This window comes from Pagrus major, chromosome 4 (genome assembly GCF_040436345.1).
Source record: "Pagrus major chromosome 4, Pma_NU_1.0".
In the NCBI taxonomy this organism is placed as follows: Eukaryota; Metazoa; Chordata; class Actinopteri; order Spariformes; family Sparidae; genus Pagrus; species Pagrus major.
The window spans coordinates 20,390,608-20,416,203 of NC_133218.1; the positions used below are offsets into that span (position 1 = coordinate 20,390,608).

The window sequence follows — 25,596 nt, forward strand, 5'->3', positions numbered from 1 at the left end:
ATGGGGGAACATCAACAAACCAGAGTTCACACAAAGGTCAGGAACATGGTTAACCCCAATGAAGCCTCACTTCATCTACACATCTCGCCACTTTCAAGTTGATGATGCGGTGGCATAATGATGCGCTCGTATCAGAGGCCGAAGCTACTTTTTCAAAGACACGCAGAAGTGGAGCGAAACTAGGACGGCCAATAAAAATAGCCATATAAATGCACCCAATAATGCTTGTCTATGGCAGAGTAGCTGGACGAAACAGGTGCGAGGCTCTTGTTGCTTTCCTATTTCCGCAATCATGTCCTTGACAGTGTCTGGCTCAGAACCACCAGCCACATACATTTTGGAGGGATAATATAAGGGTTTCAACCATAACTGCCATCACAACAGCCTACTTTGTCTGTCTGTTATGTTCAAAAAGGTAAAATTTATGTGAATTCTTGTGTGTTATTGTCTACAGTTCCTTTTAAAACACCTCCGGCTTCTGCTCTGAGCAATCACAGCCTGATGAAAAGCTACAATGAAATAGTCGACTTTTCACTCAAGCATGACACAAGAACAGTCCACAAAGGTAATGAGCCACTAGAAGAGACGATACTGCCTTCTCAATCACACTGAAGAGGTGCTGTGATGACAGATGTTAAGACTGAGACTTACAGCACGACTTCATGAGGAAGGTTAATTATATCGTCACTGCTCTTACTGGTTATTAAACTAATCTCTCAGATACCTGCCTCCTGTTGAGTGTGTCATGTCTGCAAACAATTTCACTAGTGTTATGGCACATTACATACATAGGGCAATAAACATAAATCCTGGGTGCTCAGATAGAGGCTTTTAAAAATTCAGTGATGGCTTAAGTCAAGAGGTCATCCAAATTTAATGAGTGCAACCTGATTTACTGGCCTCAGGCCCGGAAGATGGAGATTCTGAATGTGAGCGCCTGTGGTGCTAAGTCTTATAATGTCATCTCACTCTCTAACTACCTCTCAAAGAGTATTTAGAAAGGAAAACTTGCACAAACTGAAATAATGCTCTCACCATAAGCATCCATTCCTAACAGAATAAATTGTGAATGTATTTTTCATTTTACGTTCTTATAGAATATTGCTGTCTTATAGTATTATCAATTTTATTATACAACATGGACACAGTCTTATTCATGTGCAGCATGTAGAGGAATCAGTTGATACGAACTAATTGTTCTTCTGCAGTGTCAGTAGTTTCCATAGTTGTGAAAGAAAGCAATTAAACATTAGCAGCAGATATATTAGCAGCTTTTAAGTTGAAATGGTAAACTTGCGAGCAAACAGCTGCATGTTAGGGATCAAACAGTTAAAGAGCAAAAGTGTCATTAATTTAGTTATGTTTCTGGCTACCTAGTGAGATTAAGTCTAGTTATTACAAGCCAACAAGGTCAACCACAGTTTGATTCACTCCACTGGAGGGAGTTTGACCTTCTCAATCCATGATTGTGGCCAAACAGGTATTTTATAATCGAACCATGAATTTTTCATAACCCTAACCAAGTGGGTTTTGTGCCTAAACCTAACTAGAGCATACGCACAGCATTGTGACAAGAGAGAAATAAAAAAATAAAAAATCAGCCTAAACAAAGTTGTAACATAAAGAAATGTTCAGTTTTAACTTATCTGTGGTTTTGCAGAAACTTACTTAGCTAACATTTATTCTGGCAATTGGGTTGAATGACCATATTTGGATGAGAGGGTGGAGTGGATATCCCAATTGGATCTGACTGAGATCACACTCACAACACTTTAATCACAAGGTAACCACCCTAAAAAGCATACCCTACTTTCCTCTGGTTTACCCTAAATGGGACCATGATTTACAAAATGAACTTCATGTTGTATTGAAGAAGACTTGAAAGGGAACTGTTTATTGAGGTAATAAATCAATCAAATGAGTTGTTTTTTGTTTTTTTTAAACCAGTGGGGTCATCCCTTGCTGGCCATTAGAACGATTGCAGGTTTAAGAAACATCTGCAACCTCCCCACTTTTCAGACTGGCCAGTGATGTGAGTTTCTTCGGATACTAAAAAACCCATAGGTAACTAAAGTCTTCCCCAAAAAATGGGAATGTTTAGCCATTTCTTTCCTCATATCTTTTCAGCACAGGAGGATACACTTTATTTCCTCCTTCTAATCCGGGACAAAAACATGGGTCCCCAGGTCTTGCCTGCTTGAGGAACCACTAAAATGCCGAGTGTGTGTCGGTAAGAGGACACGTTGCCATTCTGTGGCTTGTGAAGTGTCTGTCCTCTGTGACCAGGGTGAGCAGGACTAAATGCAAAGTATTTTGATAAAGGAACAGCAATCTCTTCCCACAGGTCTTCGGGTTCAGCCTCAGGACAGTCATTCAGCACCGTCTCAACCACAGTGTAGTTCTCAGAGCTGGACAGTGTGCAAGTGGAATAGACCACGACGCCCCCCGGACGGACTGCTGACAGTGCAGACCTGTGGGGAGGAGACAAATATTGCACTCCATGATGAGGGCCTTAAATTACCCCTTCAAACACTGCTGCAAAGCTGGATAATCATTGCTATCCCGCTAAATTATTTGTTATTTTTTGCAATGTGACCACATAGTATACAGCCTCCATGGAGCTCTTTGTTGTTTTCTGTTGCTTTGAAAATTAATTTATTCAATTAAAGAGCTGATTGCCAGACTTTTTTTTATTCCTGACAAATTACACTAATTGCCTGACAGTGTGTAATGTAATTCCACCTTATAGTACTGTTTGTAATTGAATATTAATTAAAGTCCTTTTTGATTTAGTGTTTACATTATTTTATGTGTCATTTAAAACACTTGGAAATATTTTATAATCCCCCCATGTGAACCAAAACAATGGTATTATTTTGTGAGGAATGATTTCAAAGTTTGGAGACACTGCAGACATTTCTTCATGTCGGGGACACGGCTTACCTAAGCAGCTGAGCCTGGAGCGCAGGCAGCCTGGCCCTTTCTTGTAGTCTCTGTTCCCCCTGCTGGCTGCTGCAAGAATACAACCAGCTCCTGTCATTAGAACATGGAGCATCGACTAAAACCTGCAACAGAGAGGGCAAGACAGCCGAGTCAGTACAAGTATATAAATATATAATATATAAGATTTTGTTCTTTATGTAACCATAACTGCCTTGAGGATGAATATCATGTTTTGTTTGAGTGTAAAAACAAAAGCATTGTTGATAACAGAAAGAAATATTTGCCAAAATACTAATCATCTGTTCATGTTTAAACTTATGCTACTATTGCAGACTGATAAACCAAAGATCGTATGCAAACTAGGTGCAAATCTGAATCCGTATCAGAAAATTTCATGTCATGACAATTCTGTCAAACATAATTGCAATTCACAATATTCATCAAAAAATATTCTTATTGTGTTATTAAGTCTGTAGTATTTTTTAGTAGTATTTACAGACATTCGATTTACTTGTGTTTGGTGGGGATACAATGTGCAAGCTGTGTCTTCAGCCGTGGTGACAGGCTTAGACAGGCTTTGCAATAATTTGCATGAAACTGTACATCAGTGAGCCAGACAGCTTTTTCAAGGCATTCATGTGAGGATATTCACTATTTTCTCGATTCACGACTATCCCGATATTGAGAAGTCACAACGATGAATCTTTTTAACGAGATCCACAATAAAATCTTTTATTGTCCTTAGTAAACGCAGTGATGGACAGCAGTGGTTGAAGAAGTAGAGCATGAAGTGACAACATTTAAATAGTTACTGAAGATAAAAGCAGATGACAAGACAAGCTGGAGGTCTGTAACATAATCAAAGTACATGCTATATATTCCATGTAGCAAAAGTCAAAAGACACATAATAGTTAGCATAGAAAATTAAAGGAAACAATGACAGTCTGAACCTTAACACATCAGCTGAGAATCTTCCCACAAATCAGTCCTCTATGCAGATTTTACAAAGCCATATTATTGCCTAGACACAGCTTGAACCTGTGCAGTCCATTTGCACTTCTGTATTACCTCTCCGTCTGTTCACACTGTTTTACTCTAAACACTTTCACTCTATGCCTTCCCTTTTTTTTGCTCCATTATCAGTCACTTTGATTCCTCCCAGCCATTTCTCTGTCGCTTCTTGGCTCCTATTTTGAATAAACGGTTTTCTCTTTTCTTTGGGGCTTATTAGCTTTTGTTCAAAGGCTTGCTCTTCTCATTCATTTCTAAACATGGGCCTTGAAAAAGAAGTGTGACACCTCAATTCGTTGAGACACTGCGGTAAAATTCATACACATGCTGCAACAGACACGACTCTCCACACCTTGTCATATGTCCCTGCTTCACTTTGCCCAAAAGACCGTCCGTCCTGCGGAGACACAATCACTCTGCTGTTTAGTGAGTGAGGCAGAAAGGACTCCAGGGTTTTGGCTAGCCAGTCCCGTCTGTGAGGGTCTGGTTCATTACAGCAGAGAAGCGCTGGAAAACAACATAGGGCAGCATTACTAACAACCAGTATTCAATGCAAATAGGCTATTCAGAGCAGACTGAAATATTCCTTAGATTCAGCAGCAACTTAAATGCAAAGTATGCTTCTAATATTAAATAACAAGATGCTTTTTGTGAAAAGCTAGAATTTAGTAATTTATTTGGGATAATTTCAAATTAAGTATAGCCATTAATATTTATCAGCTTTAATGACTGATAAATAAACTTTAATATCAAAAGGTGCAAAATTCCAACATTTCACATTTTATTGCAAATGTATAACTTAAAGTTTTTTTAAGCCTCCCTCTATCATCTACTGCCTTGTTTTAAAACCACACAAAATCCACAATCGTATACCTCTTTGCATGATATAAATAAATCATAAAAAAGTTTGAAAAGTCAATTTAAAGCACTTGTTTTACCTGGGTTGGCACCCTGCATTATTGCTAAGGCTTTGCCCCCAGGAGCAGAGCAAAGATCCAAAACCTTCTCCCCATCTCTGACTTGCAGAGCCAGCACTGGAAGCAGGGAGGCTGCATTCAGGAGGTAGTACTGCTTCAGCTGGCCAGGCCTGTGGGCCTGAGAGGGAAACCGCAGAGGATGTGGGTGGATGTAGCATTGTAATGAAGGACGGGGTAAACTGAGTGAAGGCTCTGATTCAAGAGCCTGACCGAGTGCATGAGAGGTGGTGTCAGGTTGGAGATCGGAGTCATTAGGGGCGCACTCGGACAAAGAGTCTTTTCCTTTTTCCTGTTTAGAATTTGAGACTGTTGAGCGGACACTACAAGGCAACGTGGACACATCTGATCGTGGCAGCAATGTTGAAAAGCCCTGTGACTGAAGAGTCTGTGTGATTTCTGTCACAGCGCTGAAGCGGTTGAGCATGACCCCATACTGCCAAGAGGGAGGGTCCAGGAGCACAGCTCTGCAGGGGAAAAGCAATCCCAATAAAATGAGGGTACAACCGCTCTTCATGTGTGAGCTGCATGAATTATTTCAGACACAATTTACCTAGCAGACGGCCATAAGTCTCCAAGTTCCTGACTGTACTGCTGGTCGAAACGATCCAGTACTGGTTGACATGAAGATCTTCCTTTTGTGTGCCTTTTAGTAACCTGTGACGGAACAGTCTGTGGTAAAAATGTCATACTGTAAATCCTAGACACGCATGATATTATGCGGCATGCTTTAAGTAAAGTCTGACAACACTTTGGTTAGTTTTACAGGTGCATTTGCTGATTCAAATCTGCAAGTCCTATTCATGTAAAAAGAAAATGGACCCAAATATCAAAGGTAAACATCGGGCTGAATATTGATCTATTGACTTAAGTGTCACCTGCTGAATATTAAGATGTACATCCTAGTTTAAGGTGGACTTTCCCTTAAAGTTTTAGAACTCAGGCTGGAAAGCCAGCTGTCTGGTGTCTTGTACACTCACTACCCCTGGTGGATATGGAGTGTAAAATCCATCCTGTTAGGAATGACTGTTGATGTTGAAATTTGTAAACTGTGATTTTGTTGTTCTGTTCTGTACATGTGACATCTACTGCATGTCTGTCCGTCCTGGGAGAGGGATCCCTCCTCTGTGGCTCTTCCCAAGGTTTCTTCCATCTTCTTTTTTTTTTTTTCCCTCTCAAATCGAGGAGGATGTTGTCCACTGTACAGATTGTGAAGCCCACTGAGGCAATGTGATTGTGATTTTGGGCTATATAAATACAATTGATTTGATTTTGATTTGGTATATTTGGTTATAGAGCTTAAATGGCTGGATGTAAATGGCAGCTCCATAAACCAATTCAGATTAAATGACCTACTAAGATGGTATGTTAGCTGTATTATACTATCCAAATTCTTCTTTATCAATTCAGCAAATACAATTGGAGTCAAAAACAAGTAAGTTAGCCCTTAAGTAACCCTAACACCCCATCTAGTGGGCAAATAAGTAGCTGCTTTGCCCCCCTGACGAGAAAAAAGGCCAAAATGGTATGTACTTATGAGGTTTTATCGAGCTAATATTCAACCCAAACAGTGAGTGCTAAGGTTCGTCCGAGAAAGCAATGACATACTGTTGACAAGTGGAGGATTAACTACAGTAAACCACTAAACTAGATGTGGACTGTGTCATTTGACAGGAGGAGCGGCTGATAATAAAACCTGTCAACTGCTTTCGAAACCAGAAAAAGACAATATACAAGCAACGCGTCCCTCCAACAGCATCCCGTACTTGTTTACCTGCTTCCTGGAGGATCTGTTTTGCTCGTTGAGTTGTAAAACATCCTCGGGTCCTGTGTGACAGTTACACGACCACAACCACCACAGAGGAGTCAGCTTCTTAGTTTTAAAACAAGTTATTCCCCACGTCAGACTGTGGCACTGATGTACTAACATGTATTTAGACATTTAGTTCTCTGTATTAACGGATAACCTACATGTCTGAATATATATTTATATTATAACTGTTGAGTTTTGCTAGCATGAAGCTAAGGGACGTGTACGTTTCTCAAATCCGTCCCCCCTCAACTCTGACCGTGTGCCTTTAGTTCCACTTGACAAACGGCTGATTTTTTAAAATTTATTTTTTATCGCAGCGTTAATATAGATATTCATTTTTCTTTTTCTTTTAGATTTAATGGTTATTATACTATTCCCTGCACATTGAGAGCAAAATTAACTGGAGTCAAATTCCTTGTTCGTGTACACATACTTGGCCAATAAAGCTGATTCTGAAGCTTACATAAATAAAAAAAAAAGTTTAGTTATACTGTAAAAACACATTTATGTAACTTAATGCTTAGTAAAAATAGAATTATATAATAAAATGCTTAGATAAAGGAATAACTATGTAGTTTAATGCTACTCAACATAAATTTAAAAAAAAAAATCACAAATGAGACATTAAATATATAAATGTTAAATTAATTTTGTATTTATGTTTACATATAAATAGTTGTATATTTATTTGTATATTGATTTATTTACTAATTTATTTATTCAGATTATTTTTTCTATTTATAATTTATTCATATACTTTAATTTTCAGTGTAACTTGCTGCCAGAACATAAATGTGACTTTCATTAAGCATTTAATTATTCAATTATATATTTATATAACATTTAATTGTTAATTATGTTTTTAAAGAATAAAATTCTTAAATAAATGAATTATTAGAAACTTGCTTACAATCCGCTGGTGGACAACCGGTGATGGAGAAAAAAACGTTTTTTTTACCATTAGGTTTCCTGGTATTTGACCGAATTGTGCAGTAATTGACACATTGCTGTGGTCAGTAAAAACTGTCTAATTCTAGTCCAGCATTAGATTAGCTGGGATTTTGGCACAGTCAGATGAACAAACTTTTTGACAATAATTTTGGGTCTACTTGAGCTGTCATGTGTGATGGATGCAATAAATTAACTGGGACTGCTAAACCTAAATTTTTCTATATTTTGCCTAGTGTTATAATCATTTCAAGAGAAACACACTGTGCCACTGACTTATTGAAACAAACAAATCAACACACAGAAAAAACCCAAATGTAGAGAACCCCGCCAGCATTTACAAACACAAAGACACAAGATGAATTTCACATTTTACTTCTGTAATTGGTTGCATGTTTGTTAACAAAAACATTTGATTAAATATACAATATAACGGCAAAACCATTTAAAATGACTTCTGCTTGCCAGAGTTTCATACATCAGCGAGTTCGCAATCTTCTAAGAAACACCAATGAACAAGAACGAGCACCACGCTAAGCTGAAATCGTTGTACCATTCAAGGGCATCTCAAACTGCTAATTCCTGTTAACAAAGTGATGTATCCCTTTACAGCAGGTGCCTAACTGGTTTACATGGCAAACAGAATAAGGAATGCAACCATCAAACAGAAGAGGCCCATAGCTTCAGACAGAGCGAAGCCCAGGATGGCGTAAGAGAACAGCTGCTGCTTCAGAGAGGGGTTCCTGTTGAGAGAGACAGAGGCAGCTGAGACAGGTTGGAGGTACAAAGTGTTCAAAGTATAACTGCCAGACATTTCAGTGAGCAAACAACCACATTATCTGTCAAGGTTCCCACTTTTACAGACTTCATACATGTATCAAGGAACTATCAATAACTTGAAGACATAAGACAGCACTTGACAATGTTGAAAAATTCTCTCTCTCTCTTTATTAATGTATATATATATATATACATATATATATATACGTATATATATATATATGTATATATATATATATATATACGTATATATATATATATATATATATATACGTATATATATATATATATATATATATATATATATATATACGTATATATATATATATATATATATATACGTATATATATATATATATATATATACGTATATATATATATATATATATATACGTATATATATACGTATATATATACGTATATATATACGTATATATATACGTATATATATATATATTATATATATACGTATATATATATATATATATATATATATATACACGTATATATATACGTATATATATATATATATATATACGTATATATATACGTATATATATATATATATATATACGTATATATATACATATATATATATATACGTATATATATACATATATATATATACGTATATATATATATATATATATATATACGTATATATATATATATATATATATATATATATATATATATATATATATATACGTATATATATATATATATATATATATATATATATATTAAAACCCAAATATATCATTCCTTTGACTTAAAACTTCAATTAAATGCATTTATTGACCATGAAAACATTTGGAATCTAGCATGCCTCTGTTAGTTAACAGTTATTACTATTACAATACAAAAAACAACCATCTAATGAAGACGAGACACTAAAAGCCAATTAGTTATACATCCTGCAAAACCAGTCTGTCCAACTAATAAAACAGAAATTAATTGTAAGATTTTTCTGACAGTTTTGATTGTCACATGCAACATTCACTCCTTGGAGGATATTGAAAAACATCCAAAAATGACTAGATGTGCATAATTTACCTGGCATATCCAATAATGAGGCTACCGAATACTGTTCCAATTCCAGCACCAGATCCAGCCACTCCCACAGTGGCGGCTCCAGCTCCGATAAACTTAGCAGCGGTGTCGATGTCACGGCTAACAGCGCTGGTCTGGAATGCCCGCACTGCCACCTGCTGCTGGGAGGCTGCGATACTCTGTGGTGCCAGGAGGGAAGCAGTCTGAAATACAAAAATTAAACAAGGTTAGTACAAAACCAAACGGTACAGGATCACAAAGTGCACTAAACATTGTTTTTTGCTATATAAAGAATATAAGAAGATTTTTGTCTCAAACGTATAGTAATATCCTGTAATCTATGTAAAGCACAAGGTGGTCCAATCACCTATTTTGGTTTACAGTCAGTTTGCACAAGCTTATTATAAAATATCAGCAGGAGTTTGCAAGAGCTTCTACTCAATGTCAGTTTCCTCACTAGCTGTTGGGGTTTCATCTTCACACATGCAGGTCAGGCCTGCTCTATGCAACTATCTGGAATACTTAATAAACCTGCACTTGATTAAGGTTCTCGAAAAACTCTCCAAAAAGAGAGCATTAGTGCAGGTTTAAAGGAAACTTCACATACTGACGCAGAAAAGGCCCTGCAGTGGTGATGTGGAGCTAATGTTAGCCACAAAGAACAGATGTGAGACAAGCTGAAGTATATTGTTGATGCAAATGTCAGCATTGCCTCTGCTGACAATTTACCATCCACTGGCACTCTTCAATAGGAAACTTTTAATGTAAAGCATGTTACATTTAACTTCTATTCCTATCCAATCACCCCACCAATTTGTTTTTGTACTTGCTGGAGATTGTGGAATTTAGTAACTTTGTTGGTTAGCTACATTCAACAATTTTAGCCTCGTTTCTTCAGTACTGTATAATTTATGGTTAAAATAACATCAATAAATTGATGCTAAATGACCCTGCATTAAAATGTATTGGTATTATTTGTCTAGTCACTGTGTATGTGAGAAACAAGGGGCGGAGAAAAACAGAGTGGATTAATGGATCTCTGATAGCTTCAGAGTGCCTATCCTCTGTGAACACTCAACGTCGATAAATCAGTTATACCCATCAGTCAGACGGATACTTACATCTGCTTTCCTGGCATCTGAGACTACTGCTGCAGAGAGTGGTCTGTACAGAGCCCGAGATCCAGCACGGACCTGTATCAAAAAGGAAAGACAGTTAGTGAGACAGTCGAGCTCTGATAAGATGGTTTACCACTATTTCACACTGAAATCTGTCTGTCTTTATATTTGCTTATCATCAAATCATAAGCCCTGCTCAAGACTGCTGAAAGCATGAGCTTTCAACAAACAATGGCATTTGACTTGGTGTTGATATGCTAAACTTTCAGCTAACACACCAATACTGACAGTGTATATTGCTTTAGATGTATTCATTTATGTAACCTAAAGGGTAACTCCACCAATTTTACACATTAAACCTGCTTTTACAGGTCTTGGAGTACCACTGCACGTGTGAATAAAGTGGCGTGAGGTTAAAGCTGGGCAATATATGGATATATTTCATTATTTTGATATTAAACTGTACACCGTCTTAGATTTTGGATATTGTACTGTGATATGGCATAGGTGTTGTTCTGGTTTTAGAGGTTGTAATACAGTAAAGTGATGTTATTATTTGAACTAACCAGACTGTTCTACTTCTTCTTATACTTGCCTTTAACCACTTGGTCATTATATTCTCATGAATGATGATTTTATCAAATATGTCATTATGTTAATATTTGTCAAAGTACCAATATCATACCTACAATATTGTCACAATTTTATTATCAAGGTATTTGGTCAAAAATACTTTTGTGATTCAATTAGATTTTGCCAGCCTAGCATTTATGAAGTGCTTCTGAGGTTTTAAAATATTGAGATATATATTGTGTATCCTTACATACCCACATATAAAGAAATGTCTTGATCTTATTCTAAGGCCATACAGCACAGCCCTCTGTAAAGCCTTTTGTGGCTCCAGAGGAAGCTGCATGTAATCTGATAAATTGCCTCCAGTGATGTACTCAGTGATTAAATTGCGTTGTGGGTTGCCAGGTTTGAAAACACAGTCCACTGGTGTAAACTTTATGCTTCTAAAACACTGTTGGACTCATTTTGGGGAGTTTGAAAACAAATTATTTAATTCCATACAACCTTTTTAAACACAACCCTCTTCCTTTTTAAAACCTTGTAACTTCATTGCCCACAATGCAACTTAAACCCTGAGTAACATCTCTGGAGGCAATTCATCGGATTACATAGAGCTTCATCCAGAACCACAAAAGGCTTTATACATAAAGCCTTTCACATATGCAGTACACACTTTAATGTGGAAATGTGCGGAGCTACCCTTTAAATATGGCTGCTCGCTTCACTATGATATCATATGATTTAAAATTAGATATTTTATCTTTAAAAAGGGGTATAAACTGTTTTACATGGGGATAAAATGGTTAGCCTGAGTTGTGCCCTGATAATGTTCAAAGCCAGGACGTCCTTGCAGGTGTGAACAGAGGCTGACTTTGGCAGAGGGTCAAAGACGGCTACACAGCCGAGCGCCTGTGTTAGCATGCTAGCTGTTCGTCCTGCACACAGACTGGCAGCTCTTTTGCAAACTATCACTCAGCTCACTGTCAAAACACATGTAACTGTCACCTCCATTCATTCATGCAGACTCACCAGAGAGGGCGTGGAGACGAACTTAGCACAGGCATACATTACGAAGGGACGTGGTGGTCAGGTCAACCAAAGGAGCTGGTGTTGATTTGGTGTATACCGTCTGGAGAAAACCATACATGAAACACAACAATAAACACAAACAGTTAGCTGACTGTGTTACTAGTTGGCTGAATAAGAAAGTACAGAGTGTGCAAAGTTAAGTGGACACACACAAGTAAGGTCAAGATTAGCTACACACCGAACAATGTCGCTAAAACAAGCTGGCTGGAAAAGAAAATGAGCTGTGCGGCGCTGTGGTCAACAGAGCTACAAAGATACAGAGTTACACAGAAGTGTAGCAGTTATATATTTAATTCAGAGGCAGTTTGCGACAGAGGAGGTTAGCTCTCACCGGTTTGTAGTAGAGGTCGAAGACGCGAGGGGTAAGCGCATGCGCAGTGTCACGTTAAAGGGTTGACTTCCGGTGTTGTATCGAGCTCTGTTTCCTCGTCGAGATGTGTCTCCCCTAGCCCCGCCCCCGTCCGAAATGGCCCGAAGGGCGAAGGAAGCGCGCGTTCACAAAAAGCTCCCCCCTCGAGCTGTTGTGCTCGTACCACAGAGGCACTGTGGAGAGAGCTAAAGTTCAAAACTGACTTTTTTTTAGCGAGTTTTATCTGAAGATGTTGTATTGTAGAAGTGAAATCCAAATTTCATGACTGTCTAGTTATATTTTTAAACTGGGACAACAGCACATTATGTTTGTGTTTTTATGTCTTCATTAACACAACCAACTACTGTTATTTCTATCAATAAAACATATTATATTTGTGAGAGACTTTTCATTTTGAATATTATGGACTTTTGGAAGAAAGTATGGTAATTCATTTATAGGCTAAATATAAATCGCTATTTTATCATATTTGTCTTAAATCCAGCTCCACTATAGCAGGTAAAGCACATCCTGACAGCTTGGAATATTACTGTCAGATACTGTTCCCCCTCTGTTCAATATGAAAAGAGGCTCACACATCTTTCAAATTCATACTGCTGACTTCTTTCCCCACAACAGATAAGTCCTGTGATTTTCAGGCTGATATCATTAAATTTGACCATTTACAACAGGGGGAACGCATCCTGACAGCTTGGAGTATTACTGTCAGATACTGTTCCCCCTTTGTTCCATAGGAAAGGAGGCTCACACATGAAAATCAGCTGATATTATTACAGATCTATTGTCATTGGTGTATATATTGGCCGATAAGTAATATGAAATTGTAGTACAGAAATGGCAAACTAGGTTTAAGGTAATTTAGAAACAGTAGTCCCTTGACCTAGTTTCAGAGAGCACTGACAAGTTGATTTATCAACTGCAAAATGTCTCACTTGTATCTTGGTCACAATAAAAAATGTTTAAAAATCTGAGATATCTGTCTCAAGATTGTTGTTTATGTTTTGTGTTTAAAGTTAGTAAAAAATTACTATATACCTTTATATCATCATGAGATATTTTTAAACTCCTAAACATCTATTTAACTATCGTCCTCAAAAACCCAGTACTGGTCACATAATCATCTACAGTATATCCACTACATTGTATTTTATCATGTTCATTAGGTAATTTCCCTCGAGGAATCAGTTACACTCTTGACTCTAACTGAATGTGAACATTATCAGCTGTGAAGGGACTTAGCTATCACATTCTGGTTATTTCAAGTAAGGTAGAAGGGCTGTATATGTACCTCTGAGATGTTTTATATATCATTGTGAAACTTGGCCCACATTAGATAGATACCTGTCTACACCAGGGCCCGGCAGTTCTACTCCTGCTTCTTTCACTATCAGCTCGTCTTTCTGACATCCAATGAGAATGTTGTCTTGGCACCAGTTCTCAGGTGAGTCACTTCAGAGATCATCAGGCCCACCACCACTGTGTCATCGGCAAACTTGATGATGGTGGTCAAGTCACACGTGGCCACACAGTCATGGGAGTACAGTGGGGACACAAGCTATTTTTTCTTGTCACAGAAAATACCCTTTAAAGATTTATGATCTGTGGGGAAATCAAGTGATGTTTGGCCAGAATATGATCTAATGTTTGGCTGGAAGTGTGTGATCACATTTGTCATACAGTGTGTAATATAATATTTACAAAGGTATTACTACAAGCTGTGCTGAGAGGGAAAGAGGGAGAGAGAGAGCAAAAGTCCCCAAACTCCTTATGTGAATCTATAATGGGACTCCAGGAAGAAACGGCATGTGGAAGCTTTTCAAATACTGGATCAAAATGTAATTACACAGAAGTCAGAGATATGACCATGGGATATATCGGCTATATATTTGCCGAGTTCATGTAGGCTGAATCTGAGAGAAGACAGCAAATATTCCTCATCTCTAAACACAAAGAAATCTATTTTTTAAAAATCTGATTTTCACTTGATCAATATTTCCACCAAAAACTAGAACAAAAGAAACATTAAGTGAACTATGAGTTGTTGAGTTGTTGATTGGGGTAAATATGAATTGTGATAAGCAGATTTAGAAAATAAATCTATCAAATGTCCTGATAATTATATGTCATAATATATTTTTTGTTATTTTTTTGTTAATCTATTCACTTTTTCCACACAGGGATGAAGCACAGAATGCATTAATATGTTAGACACGTACAGTACAGGCAAAGGGTTCAAAAGGTTCAACTGTAATGTGAGATGTGGAGCCACAAGGGGGCAGCAACACATCACCCAGAGTCTCTGACATAAACTGGAGAATGAAATTGCGCCTGGGCAGCACATCGTGATGTAGGTTAACTACATTGTGTGCGAGAAAAAATGTGTCAAATATGCAAGAATTAACATAAAATCACACGCTGGAGTGAAACAAAGGAAACTGAAGTGAATGCCTCTGAGCTCCACCAGGGTAGCATAACGACATTTGCCTGTATTAACGTGTTTCACAGCCTACACGTTTAAATTAATCTTGCAGTATTCAAATCATGGATCAGAAACAGCAAACATGATGTGTGGAGGTCAGGCCTGTCAGCTGTGAAGAATTACAACTGCACATGCAAGAAATTCTGGTTTGGTGGCAGCAGGCTTTTCATCTTTCAGACAGTGAGGAGGAGGCGGGTGGGAGGCGAGGGATGCATGAGAAATGAATGTCAACGTGTGTAGAATTTTTATGGGCTCATTTTCAGCGTTTTCACTGCCAGATCTAGACTTTCTTAAGCATAATTGCACAAAAATGATCAATAACATCAATAACAAATACCCTTGTCTATTATCCAGACTCCAGCTCCCTTACATTAAAATAGTACTCTCATGTTGGTGCATAATTGTAGCCTCCACCTTGCCATGAAGCTAAAAAAAGCAAACTGATGAGCAATTGAACCGAGACAAGCGATCACATTTCCATAAAAGCATCCATCTGGGCGATGCATTGCGCCCTAATACCCCTTAACATCTTGCATCATGTGGATATCATTTTACTATCTCTAAATTTATCTCCCTAAATGAATATTAAATATTTATGTCCCTCCGGGCAGCTTTGAGTGGGCTTCCCCTCTTCAAGGATTCATCCCTGGCCGCCCCCTCAGAGGTAAGCTCTCCATTTGGCGAGGCGGAAGGGAGATTCCTCAGCTCTTCCAGTCATAAACCCCCTCCTCTGTATGATGTTACCGTTACGCACCACTATAATAAGCGGCGACGTGATGTTCTGGGGCGAATCCCTGCCGACGTCACTCCCGGTCTCATATAAATAGGCTGAGCAGCGACTGTCAACCAGACTCAAGCAAAACCGCGTTTTCGGCTCCAACAACTCTTCACACCAAGGTTTATTGGATTACCTTCGTTGGATTTAATCGCCAGCACCGAGTAAGTGTCTTTAATACTGTTTGGAAATGTTTGGCTTTAGTTTTATTTGCGTCTTTTTGAGCAGTTGTTGGACAAACATGTGTTCAGGATGAGATTTCAGAAACTGAGCAGATGTTTGAACTTCACAACATGACGTTAAAATATATCATTATCTTCCACTGCATCCCATGGCAAGATTTTTAAACCTGTACTTGTAAAGCCTTTTGAATTGTGAGTGAATGAGAGCGCACATTTACGCATGTCACATCTACCCCACAGCTCCCCGGTACAAGCACAATGACTCTGAACAAGGGTGACAAATTGCGGAACATGGACAAGAGAAGAGGAAGCATGCCTTTCCCCATGAATCTGCCCAACCTACACCGGAGAAGCATGCCCGTGGACGACCGGGACCTGCGCGCCACGATGCCCCAGACGGGACAAACCGACGAGCTCTCCAACCTCCTGCGCTGCACGTCCTACTCCCCGAGCGAGCAGCACCGAGGCAGCTGCGCGTCCGACTCCTCCGACTCCGTCATCTCCACCGGCAGCGAAGCCGAGTCCCAGGTGTACAAGGTGGTTCTCCTCGGGGAGCACGGAGTCGGCAAGTCCAGCCTGGCGCGCGTCTTTGGGGGAGTTGAGGATGCTGGTCACGACTGCGATGAAGCAGGTGAGTGGTGATGCTGGGGATGAGTCATCAAGCCTACCCACCCCCCCTTACACACACACACACACACTCAAGATGTCCATTGTCTGAGAAGATACATGTGATAATTAGGACTGTCAGGGGTTAATTTAATTCATTTAATTTAGTCCAAACAATACACATTACATTAATATTACCATGCTTGGAGATACAAGATTCAATGAATGAATTATGAAGCATCAAAACTTTTGGATAAGAAACTCAAGCATGACAACACATTTAAGAATAATGAAAATGTGGATTTTTTAAAATAAACTCTCTATAAATTCAGAATTACGTTTTACTGTGAGGAAAGTCAAAAAGTATAGCTGATAGAAAAGAGATAAAAAAACAGGGTTTTTATTTCTGTACGCAGGGCTGTAGATGCATTGATTATTGCTATTTCCATCTGCAGCGAGGCACCAGCTCTGCCCTCAGTAGTACAGCTGTCAGACAATATAAAAGGCCAGTGATGGCTTGATCACAGGCTGTGATCAACTTTCTGCTTCAAAAGAGAAAAAAAGTGCTAAAACCAGTGTGAAGAAAAGCAAGAACACACACTGACAACAAACACGACTGCTCCTTTCTGTCACTGTGTAACACGATATCTCTTTTTTCTCTTCCCTCAGGAAACACTTATGACAGATCTATCGTGGTGGACGAAGAAGAGGCATCCATCTTGTTGTATGACATCTGGGAACAGGTGAGTTATATATTATTTATGTTTTGCCCATTTGCATTGATTCATGGATGTTACATTAAGATGGGATCAGCCGTGTATGATGCTAATCTTGGTTTCTGTTTCTTCTCCTGAAGGATAACAGCCAGTGGCTAAAGGAGCAGTGCATGAGGATGGGAGACGCCTACATCATTGTGTATTCAGTGACAGACAAATCAAGCTTCGAGAAGGCGTCAGAGTTGCGGATTCAGCTGCGCCGGGCCAGACAGTCAGAGAACATTCCCATAATCCTTGTGGGCAACAAGAGCGACCTGGTGCGGTCCAGAGAGGTGTCTGTAGACGGTAAGTCAGTTAGATTAACTCACCTTTTTAATCTAAAATGTCATATTCATCATTCAAAGCTACTCTTGAGGCTTCTCATGACCAGATTTGCCAGAACTGATTGAGCTTAGCTGTCATTGGTTAGGTCAGGCCACATTTCTCACTCAACTGCTCTGGTTCAGGCACTACCACAAACTAAAGCTACCTGCCAGAGTTTTAAAACTACCATCACTTGAGCTTCTACCTTAATGTCTTCTTAATGTACTAAATGTCCTCTCTCCACCTGTTCCTTCATTGCAGAGGGAAGTGCCTGCGCAGTGGTCTTCGACTGCAAGTTCATCGAGACGTCCGCGTCCCTTCACCACAACGTGCAGGACCTCTTCGAAGGCATCGTCAGACAGATCCGCCTGAGGAAAGACAGCAAGGAGGAGAACGCACGACGCATGGCCAACTGCAGGCGTAGGGAGAGCATCGGCAAGAAGGCCAAACGGTTCCTGGGCCGCATGGTCGCACGCAAGAACAAGAAGATGGCTTTCAGGCAGAAGTCAAAGTCCTGCCACGACCTCACTGTTCTCTGAGGAGGACCAGATGGGACAGACGGACATTTTTTTCTTTGCCCTCTGAAGACCAGATGCTGTGTGTGTTTTAACACTAACCCTAAAGGACTAATAGAGCTGTACAGAAATATATTTTTATTTTTTAGACACCAACCAAAAGCAAAGAAGGGACTTGATTAATGAAAATGATATCATTATCACAATATCGGTGATAACCTGCATGAAGCTTTGCAAACATTTATTCTGTTTCATTTTTTATTTTTTTTTGTTTGCCTTAAACATGTTGCTGTCATAATATGATCAGTATGTATGAAAAATCCACAAAGGCTTGTTGTGTCTATTGAGTTGCAAAGATTGCCTTGTTGTTGGGTTAATGTGATGCTCCTTTACTGGAGGGGACTGATGTATATATTGAATGATGCTAAATGCAACGTACATCTCATTATCCTAAAAGATACAGGATCACAGTTCTAGGTCATCTGGACTCACATTTACTTGAAACGTGGTACGCAGGTTCGTGCTTCGGCCAAGTTACTGAGGACAAAGAAAAGAGAAAACTTCTGTTATTCTATGTTGTTTCATGACATTGAATTCAGGTTGTGAATGTATTAGTAAAGCAATAAGTTATATTATTCTTGTGAACTTCATTTGGAAATTCTTTGTTTACGTTGATTTCCTTTTTTTAAATAAAATATAAAAGTCAAATCAGAAAATCCTCTCTGTCTTTCTCTCTAAAGCAAAGTGTTCAGCTGAATGCAAGTAGATGTTTTATTTACATCCTCATGAATATTCATGCAATCGTATCGGTGGAGTGGAACCTCGCTGGCCATTGGTTTTAACAGGAAGGAAACAAGGCAGTTAAGCATGTTTATCTGAAGGTGTTAACCATTAATCCACCAGATGAGTACAAGTACGCAATTTTTCCACCCAATTTAAACTCCTCTCACGGCTCTCAGAGGGAGCACACACACCATTTGGCCAAGGTAAGACACAAAACGTTCTTTGAAATGGTTTTACTAGTTGACTCATGGCGCTTTTTTTGCTATCTTTTATAATAGGCGTCAACGGCATTTGTTGGGCAATAGTTTGTCCAAAGTTTGTTTTTGTGGTTTAGAGGCTTAAATTGGTTTTAAGGAGTTTATACAGGATTTGTGTTACTGATTTGGGATTGACCAAAAAGCAGCTGCATCTTAAAGATACTTGACAAACATTAAAGGAGCACTATGTAGCTTTGGGGAAGAAGTCTGCGTTTTCATGACTGAATAAACGGAACAAACAAACCGACCTTAAAGGACAACACAATTTCATATGCTTTTACTTTGTTTATATGTGGCGGACCCTGCCACATTTCTAGCTTCAAACAGTGTTCTGGGGACCTTATTTTCCTCTGAGATCAGCTTGTCTATTCAGTTACAGAAAAATTTAATATTTCTGAGTTTGTAGTAAGTTCTGAGTTTGAATTTTTTGTCCAAAACTACATAGTCTTTCCATCTAACTCGGAAGTGTTACCTTTTGTGCTACAGACTGTAGTGATGTTGCTTTAAATGGATTTGTTGGCGGTTATGCATTTAAACTCGGGCTCCGACAAGTAAAAAAGTGAAAATATGTGTGTATAAAGATCTCCACAGTGGTGAATCAGTAACGAGACAGAAATTGTGTTGATTGTTGGGCTGAGGCCATGTGGTTTAAAATGCTGTGAATGTGCCACATTTACAGGACCTCATGGCTGACAGAGGCGATACACCAATGCTCATCACAGCTCTCATTGTAAGATGTTGTCCTTTTCTTTTAAACTGCTAAGCTAAGTTTATAGACAGGCTGAATTTACAGCATGAACAATGTCACTAAGACGCACTTAATATCTCATTCACAGTTGGTGATACCTTACACATTTGCACCATGCTCTGGGGCAGATGTTTTAATTGGTGTCCCTGAAAACTACAATGGTATTTTCCCATGGTATCTAGCCAAGGTAAGGCTTTTCGGCTTACTTGAATTTACCAAATGAATGTTCTACTTGTGCTCAGTAAAAAAGAAATTAGATGTGTAATTCTTATAATCTTACACTGTTTTTTAATGCAAAGGAGTTTTTATTGTCATCTGTCATATTCATGGATATAGTGATTTGATAGGTTGACGGCAGTGTTGTAAAAAGTACTGAATAGTCATACTTGAGTAAAAGTAAACATATCATTTAAAGTATTACTTTGGTAAAAGTGAAAGTCGCCCATATACTGTAGGATCTGACAAAGTGACTTAACTAAAAAGAAATTGAGGAAACCGATTACCTCAAAATAGTGAAGTAAGATAAAAGTAGACTATTAATTTGAAGTTGTTTGAATGTTTTAGCTCATAAAACTTAAATGTAATAGTCTACTTGGTAATTCTGAGGTAATCAGTTTCCTGACTCTTTTAAAGTAAAGTCAACTTTTAAAAATTACAGTGTATGAAAAGTTTTAAAATATCTGACATTAAATGTACTTAAGTATATATGTTAATAAAACATATATTTACATGTATGTAAATACTGTATGTAAATACTGTAGAGGCTTTTAATTTGAAGTTATTAAAACTTTTTAGCTCATACAACTTTAATCTAATAATCTGCTTTACTTGGTAATTCTGAGGTAATCTTTAAAATTTACAGTGTATGGGTCGAAACCGACTAGACAATTATCAGATCTGGTATTTAGCATTTTTCTGATTGTGAGAATGTTTGGTTTTTTTTGTCTTTTTTTTAAATCTGACTGCTGATAAAAAAATTATTCAAATATCGTATGTTATCTGTAAAGTAGCTAGTAACTAAAGTTGTCAACTAAATGTCCTGAGTAAAAAGTGCAATATTTGCCTTCAAATAGTGGAATGGAAGTATAAAGTAGCAGAGAATGGAAATACTCGAGTAGTGTACAAGTACCTCAAAATTGTTGGCTACTTAAGGACAGTACTTGAGTAAATGTACTTAGTTACATTCAATCACTGGTTGACAGCAACTCTATGGCAAAAAAGCATCAGAAACTGTTGACTAAAATCTATGCTCCATATTAAATTAGATTTGATGCAAAGTCCACTGAGGAGTTCTCAACACTGAATTACTACATTTTTCAAAGATTAAACCAGGTATATAAAACCATCTCCTGACAGCCTCTTGAACCTGTTCGTCTAAGGAATATGGTGAAAAGACCATAATTGCTCTATAGGCAGAAAAAAGGCAGATAATGAGCCAGTTTCTTTTTTTATCCCCTCTCCAATTTTCACATATGATTGAAGATGTATGAGTGAGCTGGCGTCATCTTTAGACTATAATTGGAGTGTTCACAATGCTTTTTATGCATCAGCCTCTGCATTCAGTCCAGCTGGGAGGCAGGCGGGCTGTTGTATACATACACGCCACTCAGACGTCCTCTGGGTGCACGACATGAGTATCTGGCACTTTAATTGGTCATATTGTGACGTCAGCACACCTTGCATGACACACAGTCATACTTTCGGTCTTTGTGTTGAAATGAGTGCCATTAACACTCTTCAAACAGCCCGTTAATGGCCAGAATGGAGAAGTTGGATAATAACCCCACTTTGTGTTGTGAATGGAGGGGGCGTAATTATCGCTCCAGATTTGTTCAAGGTAAAAGCTCTTCATGAAAATCGGCTCATCAGAGAGGGCTGCACTTGTCAGTTCTTTGAGTGATCCATCTTGCAAATCTTACAAAGTACAAGAGCACTGCAACTGTTTTTAATCATCTTACAGGCTACTGTGAGTGACCCAGACACAGCGCTGGCTCTGAACGGAGACATTGGGATCCTTTTCTGCAAAGTATTTCAAAATTGTATGATTGTTTTAACACTAATTTGGTCATTAGACAAGTTGAATGACAGGATACTTCTCAACTTCCCTACACTCTCTGTGTGCCCCAAGCCCCCTTATTTCCACAGAACTAAACCTTTAAAAACAAGTCACAATTATATACATCCGAAATTGCAGAATTATTTCCTTAAACAGCTGGGCACTGTGGTTTTTAGCAAACTTTATTTGAACTGCAATAAGTAGTGTATCTTCTGGGAACTATTATCTGCAGTGGAATAATACACAGTTAGCCTGCTAGCAAGTATTTGGAGTCCCACTCCAGCCGCTTGTTTCTTCCTGTCTAACGGTCAATGTTCTCTCTCAAACAGAGAATGGGGGTGTGATTAATAGTTGGACGTAATCAATTACCATCGCAACCAGACTGCTGTTCTAGCAAGATCAAGATCATTAGCATTAATAGCAATGGCATGGATATTAACATGGAAACAAATAGCTTGGATATTAGCAGGGATAGCAATAGCTGTCACTCAAACATAAACTCTTGAGGAGCTGAACTACACACCGCCCTCTTCTTAAAGGAGCCATGCTGCTCTCATAATGCCATGTAAGCCTGGAGGATGACCTTTGACTCCAAGATTCTACTTAAGTCATACGTCATTATTCCATTTTAGCAAAAGTTTAACTTTTTTAAAGTTTGAGCACAAAATGAAGTTATTTGTAAAATATATCTATATTTTACAAATAATAATAATATTTTTTAGACAACAATGGGGGTCAAGACCTCCTTTAGCATACCAGACTTCAATTCATGGTTTTGGTCTTTTCACATGATTTATTGACAGTAAGAAATATATGAAATATCACCAGACCTACCTGTTAAAGCATGTGGAGATCAGCTGCAGCTATGATGGGTGCATGTATTATTGTGTCTCTTGGTCAACATCTCAGCTCACATAGTTTCATTTTAACTGAACATGTGACTTTTTAACAGAAAACTACAACCACAGACGGCCTAATCAGGCTTAATTTACTGTGATTAGTTAATGTTTCAAGTTATTTTGTCTCAAGTCTCAACCGGACGTCCTTTTAAAATACAGATTGAAATCAAATCACAGATGGCTGCAGAGACTGCCCTGCTGCTCCAGTCCTCCACTTTATTGTTTGTGCACAACAGGAACACAAACTGATGTTTTATTAATTTTCTTCTGTTTTGTACAGCTCCAAAGCCTACCAGTTAATTACAGTGACCTGGTGGTAACAGGGGACGATGAGGGGATATTCGGAGTCGATGCTCAGTTTCTGTATGCACTGAAACCACTGGACCGAGAGAAACAGCCATCCTACTCTCTGCAGGTAACAAATCACTTATAGCTTATTAAATAATTCAATACTCTCACTTGTTCATCATATGAGGTTTGTGTGCTTAGGTTCAATAATGTAAGAAGAAGTAATCACTCTTTGTGTGTGTGTGTGTGTGTGTGCTGTAGGTGTCCTTCAGAACATCAGTTCACCGGCAGAGCTTCACCGTCGAAGTGTGTGTCATCGACAAGAATGATAATGTGCCCACTTTCATAGAGGAGAGCATGAGAGGCAGCGTGCAGCTTGGGCTTCTCAAAGGTATGAGCACCTTGGGCGCTGATGTCACTGTGTTGCACAACCATTCTCAGTCTGGGTCATATTTGTAGAAAAACTCTTTTTTTCGTCCAATGTGTCCCTGAAAACCAACGTCTGTATTAATAGAATAATGCTGTGGCAAACTTGATCAGGTATATTTTTGATTACACTAAAAAAAAAAGACTAAACGGTCAGTTTTACATATACAAAACCAAACACATAGGCTACTTCAAATGCTTCCTTAACTTTGGGCCTCCGGATTGGTCCAACCCATGTTCTACCCTTTTCTGTATAAACTGATGAAGCCGTTTAGGCGGGGAAGAGAGACGTCTGTGGTACAGAGAGTAACCTTTTGGCTCTGCACCACCTGTGTCTCAGGGATCCCATTCATGCAGGTGGGGGCGCTGGATCGTGATGAACGCAACAGCCTCCATGCTGAGCTACGCTTCAGCCTGATGGAACAGACACCCAGGATCCCCTCCAGCCAGATGTTCTTCATCGACTCTATCACCGGAGAGGTTTCCCTCACTGAGGAAGGTCAGTCTCAGCTAATGACTGTAGGGAAAGAAGCAAGTTAATGTTGTATTTTGTTGTTTTTTCAGTAGCTCACTATGTGCAGGGTCAACGACAGGGCAGCACCTCTTATACAAGAACACACAGCGTGCTCCAGTTTGGGGTTAACTCCCATTACTATTCTTTTCATACACTGAATGCAACCAACAGCCCTGTTTTCATATCCCATTTGTTTCCACCAACATTGCCACAAATAATAAATTCCCTTCATTAGCATTTAGCAGATACTGTATGTTGATCCAATAAGTAACAAGAAGAAATTGCAGTACAGAAATGATATGTTTGTGGAAGTTTAGAATCAGTGTTGCCATTTTATACAGTACTTTGTCTTTAGAGAGCACTGATGAAAAAAATAAGAAGTAAAGTAAACGTTGATTGCACAGCGTAATAGCAATAGAAAAATGACACCATCTGCATTTAGATTTGCCCCCTATAAACCTTGCTTTCACGACTACACTGCAGTTTTGTCTGCCCCTGGGCACGAAATCTCCGGGGAAAATGAAGGCTGGCAGCCTGTTCTATCTGCTTTCTCATCTCCATTATCTAACTATAAAGCAAGAAATCTCTGTACTGTCTGTACGTTTGGTAGTAGCACATCAAGAACCGTTCACCCGATCAACACTTGGCAGGTTTGTTGCTGAGGACGTATGGAAGTGCAGTGTAGAAATTGGTGCAATTTGGACACACGGCACATTCAATTTTGATCTTGACTGAACAATGAACACTGTGCGGCTTCAGCGCTCTGGGTTCATGGCACTGCAGACTGAAGCTGCGCTCACATGTGATCCCTCTCACGTGATCTCAAGGGGAAGCAGACGTAAACAAAATGGAGATAGCGTGGTTCAACGAGCGCAGTGAAATGAGTTTACATGAGTTGGGGGGACACGGTCGATACAGGTTTTCTGTTCCTCAGCGAGAACTGGAGGTGAGATTTTAAGTTTCTGTCAACACTAGTATGCTAGCTAACTTTAGCCTCAAGGGCTACTAGAATGTTTACTGTTGCTTGGCAGCACTGTCAGCTGCTCCTGGTTGACGCCGAACAGCAGGTTTTGAATGGGCACTTCACTAGAAAACTAAATGATTGAATAAAGTCACATTTTGTCCTGAGTTTTCGGTAGTTTTGAATGTGTGGAAAACAGTAACAATCCAGTTGTCTATATCAGCCGATATATAATTATTGAATTTCTTAAAATTAAAAAAATTTCATAGCTATTTGCCTCAAAAATCCAGTAACTAATAACTTATTAGTAATTAATTACAAATAACCAAATTAGCTTATTTGGAACCAAGGTCTG

General features: G+C 38.7%; 4 protein-coding genes across 5 annotated transcripts in view; 2 read left to right on the forward strand and 2 right to left on the reverse strand.

Annotated features, from left to right (window-relative positions):
• Window positions 1-1,109: 1,109 nt before the first annotated feature.
• nsun3 (NOP2/Sun RNA methyltransferase 3) lies at window positions 1,110-6,955 on the reverse strand. Its single transcript, XM_073464695.1, has 6 exons — window positions 6,704-6,955; window positions 5,483-5,586; window positions 4,894-5,396; window positions 4,308-4,462; window positions 2,944-3,065; window positions 1,110-2,471 (listed from the first exon to the last, which is right to left on the reverse strand). The coding sequence occupies exons 1-6, from the start codon at window positions 6,869-6,871 to the stop codon at window positions 2,144-2,146; spliced, it is 1,380 nt and encodes a 459-aa protein (XP_073320796.1). The 5' UTR covers window positions 6,872-6,955; the 3' UTR covers window positions 1,110-2,143.
• A 1,094-nt stretch (window positions 6,956-8,049) lies between these two features.
• On the reverse strand, window positions 8,050-12,712 carry LOC140994571 (ATP synthase F(0) complex subunit C3, mitochondrial-like). 2 transcript variants are annotated; one of them, XM_073464278.1, is made up of 5 exons: window positions 12,635-12,712; window positions 12,244-12,343; window positions 10,645-10,716; window positions 9,527-9,726; window positions 8,050-8,433 (listed from the first exon to the last, which is right to left on the reverse strand). In XM_073464278.1, exons 2-5 carry the CDS (start codon window positions 12,280-12,282, stop codon window positions 8,319-8,321), a joined length of 426 nt encoding a protein of 141 aa, XP_073320379.1. In that variant the 5' UTR covers window positions 12,283-12,343; window positions 12,635-12,712; the 3' UTR covers window positions 8,050-8,318. The 2 variants fall into 2 exon arrangements, with proteins under 2 accessions (XP_073320379.1, XP_073320380.1); XM_073464279.1 differs by lacking the exon at window positions 12,635-12,712 and adding an exon at window positions 12,482-12,590.
• A 3,655-nt stretch (window positions 12,713-16,367) lies between these two features.
• rrad (Ras-related associated with diabetes) lies at window positions 16,368-18,826 on the forward strand. Its single transcript, XM_073464905.1, has 4 exons — window positions 16,368-16,740; window positions 17,385-17,458; window positions 17,572-17,776; window positions 18,056-18,826. The coding sequence occupies exons 1-4, from the start codon at window positions 16,368-16,370 to the stop codon at window positions 18,331-18,333; spliced, it is 930 nt and encodes a 309-aa protein (XP_073321006.1). The 3' UTR covers window positions 18,334-18,826.
• Window positions 18,827-20,034: 1,208 nt separating this feature from the next.
• Window positions 20,035-25,596, forward strand: part of cdh16 (cadherin 16, KSP-cadherin) — a 29,702-nt gene continuing 24,140 nt past the window's right edge. The window contains exons 1-5 of the mRNA XM_073465195.1: window positions 20,035-20,079; window positions 20,186-20,284; window positions 23,333-23,467; window positions 23,602-23,731; window positions 24,107-24,265. Of these exons, the coding sequence (XP_073321296.1) occupies window positions 20,035-20,079; window positions 20,186-20,284; window positions 23,333-23,467; window positions 23,602-23,731; window positions 24,107-24,265 (568 nt within the window). The remainder of the gene's footprint in view (window positions 20,080-20,185; window positions 20,285-23,332; window positions 23,468-23,601; window positions 23,732-24,106; window positions 24,266-25,596) is intronic.

Excerpts from the sequence above, each read along its gene's own strand:
- nsun3 (XM_073464695.1), bottom strand. The coding sequence starts at position 6,871 with ATGTCTAAATACATGTTAGTACATCAGTGCCACAGTCTGACGTGGGGA. Across the intron at positions 5,587-6,703 it reads ACAGATCCTCCAGGAAGCAG|GTTACTAAAAGGCACACAAA; the intron begins GTAAACAAGTAC and ends GTTCCGTCACAG. Across the intron at positions 2,472-2,943 it reads CTCCAGGCTCAGCTGCTTAG|GTCTGCACTGTCAGCAGTCC; the intron begins GTAAGCCGTGTC and ends TCCTCCCCACAG.
- LOC140994571 (XM_073464278.1), bottom strand. The coding sequence starts at position 12,282 with ATGTATGCCTGTGCTAAGTTCGTCTCCACGCCCTCTCTG. Across the intron at positions 10,717-12,243 it reads TCGTCTCCACGCCCTCTCTG|GTCCGTGCTGGATCTCGGGC; the intron begins GTGAGTCTGCAT and ends TTTTTGATACAG. Across the intron at positions 9,727-10,644 it reads CAGATGCCAGGAAAGCAGAT|ACTGCTTCCCTCCTGGCACC; the intron begins GTAAGTATCCGT and ends TTTGTATTTCAG.
- rrad (XM_073464905.1), top strand. The coding sequence starts at position 16,368 with ATGACTCTGAACAAGGGTGACAAATTGCGGAACATGGACAAGAGAAGA. Across the intron at positions 16,741-17,384 it reads TCACGACTGCGATGAAGCAG|GAAACACTTATGACAGATCT; the intron begins GTGAGTGGTGAT and ends CTCTTCCCTCAG. Across the intron at positions 17,459-17,571 it reads TGTATGACATCTGGGAACAG|GATAACAGCCAGTGGCTAAA; the intron begins GTGAGTTATATA and ends CTTCTCCTGAAG.